The sequence below is a fragment of the Argentina silus genome (genome assembly GCF_951799395.1).
Source record: "Argentina silus genome assembly, chromosome: 22".
NCBI classification, from domain to species: domain Eukaryota; kingdom Metazoa; phylum Chordata; class Actinopteri; order Argentiniformes; family Argentinidae; genus Argentina; species Argentina silus.
The window spans coordinates 2,277,732-2,285,231 of NC_139676.1; the positions used below are offsets into that span (position 1 = coordinate 2,277,732).

At 53.5% G+C, this 7,500-nt stretch overlaps 2 protein-coding genes across 5 annotated transcripts in view; one reads left to right on the top strand and one right to left on the bottom strand.

Moving 5' to 3' along the window:
• LOC310821719 (nucleoprotein TPR-like) overlaps positions 1–5,635 on the bottom strand; it is a 30,611-nt gene extending 24,976 nt beyond the window's left edge. Inside the window, 13 exon segments of the mRNA XM_083693881.1 lie at positions 239–346; positions 528–725; positions 1,507–1,601; positions 1,707–1,844; positions 2,148–2,235; positions 2,508–2,588; positions 2,677–2,769; positions 3,005–3,169; positions 3,352–3,455; positions 3,758–3,845; positions 4,289–4,353; positions 4,427–4,531; positions 5,458–5,635. Of these exon segments, the coding sequence (XP_083550007.1) occupies positions 239–346; positions 528–725; positions 1,507–1,601; positions 1,707–1,844; positions 2,148–2,235; positions 2,508–2,588; positions 2,677–2,769; positions 3,005–3,169; positions 3,352–3,455; positions 3,758–3,845; positions 4,289–4,353; positions 4,427–4,531; positions 5,458–5,584 (1,455 nt within the window). The 5' untranslated portion in view covers positions 5,585–5,635.
• Positions 5,636–5,803: 168 nt separating this feature from the next.
• odr4 (odr-4 GPCR localization factor homolog) overlaps positions 5,804–7,500 on the top strand; it is a 6,604-nt gene continuing 4,907 nt past the window's right edge. For 2 of the 4 annotated variants that reach the window (XM_083693872.1, XM_083693874.1), the window contains exons 1-2: positions 6,219–7,313; positions 7,446–7,500. The exon at positions 7,446–7,500 is cut by the window's right edge and continues 77 nt beyond it. In XM_083693872.1, the coding sequence (XP_083549998.1) occupies positions 7,215–7,313; positions 7,446–7,500 (154 nt within the window). In that variant the 5' untranslated portion in view covers positions 6,219–7,214. Of the gene's footprint in view, positions 5,843–6,218; positions 7,314–7,445 lie in introns of those variants that run through there. The other 2 variants (XM_083693873.1, XM_083693875.1) reach the window with 2 other exon arrangements.

A 7,500-nucleotide genomic window follows, 5' to 3' on the forward strand; every position in this document is an offset into this window, starting at 1 on the left:
AGGTCAGACCATCACCGTCTTTGTCTCATTTAAATCAGAGCCGACGGCTCGTCTACAGAAGCAGTACCTAACCCTAACCACAACAAAGTTGGGCCTAAAATGGAGCCTTGTGGCACGCCAACGCTCACCAGGGCTGAGGAGGACAAACATCTACAGGTCACCTGTCCTCTAGTCTCAGTAGAGGTCAGAGGTCACCTGCTGGGCCTGTCCTCTAGTCTCAGTAGAGGTCAGAGGTTACCTGCTGGGCCGTGTCCTCCAGCTGCCTCTCGATCCTCTGCTTGTCACTCTCCAGGGAGGAGCAGCGCTTGTTGGCCTCATCTGACTCCTTCTGGAGGCCGTGGATCTCCTACACACACACACACACAATTAGTAAACAGATACATGCGTAGAGATTCCACATTCTCTCAATCACCATCCCCCCCCCCCCACCTCCCGGGCCAGGTCCAGTCTGGTACAGAGACAGCTCCCTCCCCCCTACCTCCCGGGCCAGGTCCAGTCTGGTACAGAGACAGCTCCCTCCCCCCTACCTCCCGGGCTAGGTCCAGTCTGGTACAGAGACAGCTCATGCTGTGCTGCAGACTCTGGTACTCGTCCCTCTGCCGTCTCAGGACCGGTGCCTTGCTCTCCACTTCCTGTACGATCTGGTCCAGAACCCTGGCGAGGCGCCGGGCCTCCAGACGCTCCTGCTGCAGGTCGTCCTGAGATGCCACAAAGGCGTTGTACAGCTGGGGGCGGAGCATAACAACATGAGTTCAGCCTTCTAAGAGTCATTAACCCTTCTGTCTCTGTCTCTCTCTCTCTCTCTCTCTCTCTCTCTGTCTCTCTCTCTCTCTGTCTCTCTGTCTCTCTGTCTCTCTCTCTGTCTCTCTCTCTCTCTGTCTCTCTCTCTCTCTGTCTCTCTCTCTCTCTCTCTCTCTCTCTGTCTCTCTGTCTCTCTCTCTGTCTCTCTCTCTCTGTCTCTCTCTCTCTGTCTCTCTCTGTCTCTCTCTCTCTCTGTCTCTCTCTCTGTCTCTCTGTCTCTCTCTCTGTCTCTCTGTCTCTCTCTCTGTCTCTCTGTCTCTCTCTCTGTCTCTCTCTCTGTCTCTCTCTCTCTCTCTCTGTCTCTCTCTGTCTGTCTGTCTCTCTCTGTCTCTCTCTCTCTCTGTCTGTCTCTGTCTCTCTCTCTCTGTCTCTCTCTCTCTCTCTCTGTCTCTCTCTCTCTGTCTGTCTCTCTCTCTCTCTCTGTCTCTCTCTCTGTCTGTCTCTCTCTCTCTCTCTCTCTCTCTCTCTCTGTCTCTCTCTCTCTCTGTCTCTCTCTCTCTGTCTCTCTCTCTGTCTCTCTCTCTCTCTCTCTCTCTCTGTCTCTCTCTCTCTGTCTCTCTCTCTCTGTCTCTCTCTCTCTCTGTCTCTCTCTGTCTCTCTCTCTGTCTCTCTCTGTCTCTCTGTGTCTCTCTGTGTCTCTCTGTGTCTCTCTCTGTCTCTCTCTGTCTCTCTCTGTCTCTCTCTGTCTCTCTCTCTGTCTCTCACCTCCATGAACTTCATGCCAGGTTTGACGATCTTGGCTACAGCAGCTGCAGTGGGACACATGGACTCCAGTTCCTCCTCTGTGAGGACCGGGGCACCTGAACACACACACACACACACACACACACACACACACACACACACACACATCATTAACACGCCTCTGACATGCTAACACTGTGTGTGTATGTGTGTGTTCTTACTCCTGTGTGTGTCTGTAGCGTGTTGCATGGCATTCTCCAGCTCCTTCTCCATCTTGTTGATCTTCTCCTTTAGCTCCGCCTCCTGCCTGCCCTTCGACTCCTCCAGGTCAGACAGCTTCCTCTCCAGGCTCTGATTGGCTGTGGGAGGAGCCAGGAGGACAGCGTCATCATCAACAGTTTATCAGACATTCAGAACTCTGAACAACATAGGTAACAGGACTGACAGGGTCATGTGTCTATAGTAACAGGACTGACAGGGTCATGTGTCTATAGTAACAGGATTGACAGGGTGGTGTGTCTATAGTAACAGGACTGACAGGGTGGTGTGTCTATAGTAACAGGACTGACAGGGTCATGTGTCTGTAGTAACAGGATTGACAGGGTGGTGTGTCTGTAGTAACAGGACTGACAGGGTCATGTGTCTGTAGTAACAGGACTGACCCTCTCCTGACTCCTTCACCACTTTGTGCAGCTCCTCCACAGCTCTGTTCAGCTCCTCATTCCTGGTCTCAGCATCCGCTGCAGCCCCCTGCAACACACACACACACACACACACCACACACACACACACACACACACACACCACGTGGACCTATTAAAGCCCTACAGGAACAGACTGGTCTACTTCACTGCTGTCCCTGTTGAGTTCATCTTCCTTCAGCATTAATAATAATAATAATAATAATAATAATAATCCATTTATTTTGTATAGTACTTTTCAGTATTCAAAGACACGACATTCCATGGAGAGAACAAGAATAGAGAGACACATAAAAGGTCAAAGTCAGGGGAGGGTCTCACCTTGTACAGGTTGGACAGTTTGATGTTGGCGTTGAGTTCGTTTAGGTATTTCTCCTCCATGGTGGTCTGCTGGTCTTTAGCCTGGAGGGAGACAGAGATGATGCAGCTACAGCGACCAGGACAGGCGTCCTGTGTGTGTGTGTGTGTGGTGTGTGTGTGTAGACTTCACCTCCTTCAGTTTGGTCATCAGGTCTTCTGCTCTCTTCTGCTGCGCCTCACTGCTCCTCCTCAGGGTGGTGACCTGACTCTGTACCCTGGTCAACTGGAGAGAGAGGGAGGGAGGGAGGGGGGGAGAGAGGGAGAGGGAGGGAGGGGGGGAGAGGGAGGGAGGGAGAGGGGGAGGGAGAGAGAGGGAGGGAGGGGGGGGAGGGAGAGGGAGAGGGGGAGGGAGGGAGGGGGGGAGGGAGAGGGGGAGGGAGGGAGAGGGTTAGGGGTCCATTACCATCTCCTTCCGGCCCTCCAGGCTGCAGCGTGTGTGTGTGTGTGTGTGTGTGTACCTCGTCCCTCCCGGCCTCCAGGCTGCAGCGGAGGTCCAGGACCAGCCGGTCCTTGTCCCGGGTCTCAGACAGCAGCTCCTCCGTCTTCAGCTTCAGCTCAGAGCTCAGCCACGTGTTCTGGTTCTGAAGCAGCTCCTTCTCCTGCTTCACACGCTTTTCACGGTGCTGCGAGCGCACACACACACACACACACACACACACACACACACACACACACACACACACACACACACACACACACACACACACACACACAGGTGTTGTGACTAAATGTGCTTTCCCCAGGGTCCCACCTGATGTCCTGTAGCTCCTGGCTGCTGGACTAGACTGGATCTACTGGATCTCACCTGGATGGAGACCTCTGATGACTGGATCTCGTCCAGCTGGAGCTGCAGCGCCACCTTGGCAGTGTTGCTCTCCAGCAGCTTGTCATTGAGCTGCTTGACGTCGTCTGTGGAGGAAACACCTTCATCTGATCATCCACTGACGCTCCCGCCTGATGAGGCCATTGTTTGACCTGACCGCCATTAAACCAATCAATCCACCTATCGGCTGCGTCCCAATAGTCTCGCCTCTTTTCCTCACATCCTCCTCCCTCACTTCCTACTCAAAAGGCACCGTGGGGAGAAGACTTGAGGTTTCTCCCCTTAGATGTTCTCCTCCAACGTTTTGGAGAAGGAGGAGAGGAGAGGGGAGGGGAGGGGAGGGGAGAGAGTATTGAGACGCAGCCGTCTGGGCAGTTTCTCGTCTCACCAGTGAGATTGTCCACTTCCTGGTTCCTCTTCTCTAGCAGACGGGCCAGCTCTCTCCTCTCTGCCTCAATCTCATACTTAGCTTTGCTCTGAGAGAGAGAGGAGGTACAGGTTGGATGTGTTTCTTTCTGAGCAGGGCAGTAATCCAGACTACTGAGAGGAGGACAGGAGAGAGGAGAGGAGGACAGGAGAGAGGAGAGGAGGACAAGAGAGAGGAGAGGAGGGCAGGAGAGAGGAGAGGAGGACAGGAGAGAGGAGGACAGGAGAGAGGAGAGGAGGACAGGAGAGAGGAGAGGAGGACAAGAGAGAGGAGAGGAGGACAGGAGAGAGGAGGACAGGAGAGAGGAGAGGAGGACAAGAGAGAGGAGAGGAGGACAGGAGAGAGGAGAGGAGGACAGGAGAGAGGAGAGGAGGACAGGAGAGAGGAGAGGAGGACAAGAGAGAGGAGAGGAGGACAGGAGAGAGGAGAGGAGGACAAGAGAGAGGAGAGGAGGACAAGAGAGAGGAGAGGAGGACAGAGGTCTGTTTTCACCTGGGTTTCTCCTGGTTTCTCGCCTGATTCCTCATCCAGTCCTTTCAGTTTGTTCAGCTCCTCAACTAGAGAGAGAGAGAGAATGACTAGTTATCTCTATAGCGGTCATCAGAGCGGCCCTCCAGACAGGGGACTTACCGAGCTGTCTGTTCTCGTACTGGAGCGCTGTGTAGACGCGGGCGTGAGAGACCGCCTGGTCCTGGCTGTCAGTCAGCCTCTTCTCAACATCAAAGTATTGCTGCTCTGTAGGGGCAGAGAGACAGGGACAGATTTATTCATCTGTCCTTGCTCTGGGGGGGGTGACAGGACAGCACACACCTCTCCTCAGTAAGTCAGCTTGGCCGCCTGGCTAATGGTTCTGGCTGTAGTCAACTCCAGCTACTAAGAGTAGTTTCTGACAAAGCGGAGATATGAATGTGTCTGTGTGACGTTGGGACGTGAAGGCAAGGTACATTCAGCATGGTCAACATCAGTTACCACTAGGCTAGCTAACGTTACCCAGACAAGGCTAGCTAGCAAGATGACAAACAAACACTGTATTCAGTAACAAACAGGAAACTATTGGGTTGTTTACTGAATACAGGAAAGCTAAATATCCTCTCTGGCATTAGTAGAAATTGCAGAATATTCCACTTATTTCCCTTAAAAAGCTCCTGGGTTGCGTTCGCAGTATGTTTTGGGTCATTGTCCATCTGTACTGTGAAGCGCCGTCCAATCAACTTTGCTGAATTTGGCTGAATCTGAGCAGACAGTATCTCCCTAAACACTTCAGAATTCATCCGGCTGCTTCTGTCTTCTGTCACATCATCAATAAATACTGGTGACCCAGTGCCATTGGAAGCCATGCATGCCCATGCCATCACACTGCCTCCACCGTGGTTTATAGATGGTGTGGTATGCTTCGGATCATGAGCAGTTCCAAGCCTTCTCCATACTTTTTTCTTCCCATCATTCTGGTAAAGGTTGATCTTAGTTTCATCTGTCCAAAGAAGGGTTTAGACAGAAAGACGCGCGCGCGCGCGCGCGCGCACACACACACACACACACACACACACACACACACACACACACACACACACACACACACACACACACACACACACACACACACACACACACACACACACACACACAGAGAGAGAGATGCTAGCTGTTAGCCGTTAGCTCACCGCAGTCCGCCTTGAAGCGCTCGTGCTTCGTGCGCAGGTCGGTGATGAACCTCTCGAGCTTGTTCTGCACCGCCTTCGGCAGCTTGTTGACCTCCGGCCGCTCCAGAGCCTGCAGCAGCACCGACATCTCCCTGCTAGAACCTCACCCGAACCCGAACCCGAACCTTAACACACTCACAACTGTCTCCGTGGATCAGAACGGACCTCCAGCCTCTCCTACGTCATCAACACGCGACAGATCCCGCTCACCGCGGAGCCTCATGGGAGCGGGACTGGGCTTGGCCAATCATGTTTTGCGGATCCAGTGACGTGTCATCATAGTGCTCCAGTCAGTCGCGTCATCATCGTGCGACTGGATGAGCTCCTGATCAGCGGCTGTCTGCAGGTGAGTGACCAGGTTCCTCTGATCGGGGGGTCCGGGGGATCGGGGGGATCGGGGGGATCGGGGGGATCGGGGGTCCGGGGGGCCGCAGGACAGCTGACAGTGTCAGGCCTGGAAGGGTTTGGGACGGTCTGAAAGCCGTCCGTAGTCGGAGCTAGCCAGATAGCTGAGCTCGTCAGCCTGGAGGACGGAGGCTGAAGAACCGCCGCTGAGGAGAAAAGGAGAGAGAAGGAGAGAGGAGGAGAGAGAAGGAGAGAGAAGGAGAGAGGAGGAGAGAGGAGGAGAGAGAAGGAGAGAGGAGGACAGAGGAGGAGAGAGGAGGAGAGAGAAGGAGAGAGGAGGAGAGAGGAGGAGAGAGAAGGAGAGAGGAGGAGAGAGAAGGAGAGAGGAGGAGAGAGAAGGAGAGAGGAGGAGAGAGGAGGAGAGAGAAGGAGAGAGGAGGAGAGAGAAGGAGAGAGGAGGAGAGAGAAGTAGGTTACAGTTACATTACATTTATGGCATTCAGCAGAAGTTGTTGTCCCTGCGGACATGAAGGCGGAAGGCTGGGAGCTTTGTGTTGATTCTGTAGCTAACATCGATGTAGGCTTCCAGTATCTACACTCACCGAGCCCTTTATCAGGAACACCTGTACACCTTCTCATGGTGGAGGAACACCTGTACACCTTCTCATGGTGTAGGAACACCTGTACACCTTCTCATGGTGGAGGAACACCTGTACACCTTCTCATGGTGTAGGAACACCTGTACACCTTCTCATGGTGTAGGAACACCTGTACACCTTCTCAGGTGGAGGAACACCTGGACACCTTCTCAGGTGGAGGAACACCTGGACACCTTCTCATGGTGTAGGAACACCTGGACACCTTCTCATGGTGGAGGAACACCTGTACACACGCACACACCTGTGTGTGTGTGTGTGTGTGCGTGTGTGTGTGTTACGTTAGGTAACAGTGTGTGTGTGTGTGCGGTAGGTAACAGTGTGTGTGTGTGTGTGGTAGATAACTGTGTCTGTGTGTGTGGTAGGTAACAGTGTGTGTGTGTGTGTGCGGTAGGTAACAGTGTGTGTGTGTGCGCGGTAGGTAACTGTGTGTGTATGTGTGTGTGTGTGCGCGGTAGGTAACAGTGTGTGTGTGTGTGCGTGTAGTAGGTAACAGTGTGTGTGTGTGTGTGTGCGGTAGGTAACAGTGTGTGTGTGCAGTAGGTAACAGTGTGTGTGTGTGTGTGTGCGGTAGGTAACAGTGTGTGTGTGTGTGCGGTAGGTAACAGTGTGTGTGTGTGTGCGGTAGGTAACAGTGTGTGTGTGTGTGCGGTAGGTAACAGTGTGTGTGTGTGTGTGTGTGCGGTAGGTAACAGTGTGTGTGTGTGTGTGTTGAGGATGGGGAGAGGTTACGTCGTGGAGGAGGCGGTGGAGTCGTATCTGTCCAACCTCAGGGCTGCGGGGGCGGGCTGTGTCACAGGGCTGCTGATTGGCCAGGTAAGGTGTTAGCCTCTTTCTATCAGGGCTGCTGATTGGTCAGGACCCTAACAGTCTGTGTTTACTGACCAATAGACTGACAGACAGCAGGATAGACTGCTGGGTATTATGGGATGTGGTTGCCTCCTGCAGAGCTCCTCCCAGAGAGACTTCGTGGTCCTGGCAGTGAGGACCCCTCACAAGGAGG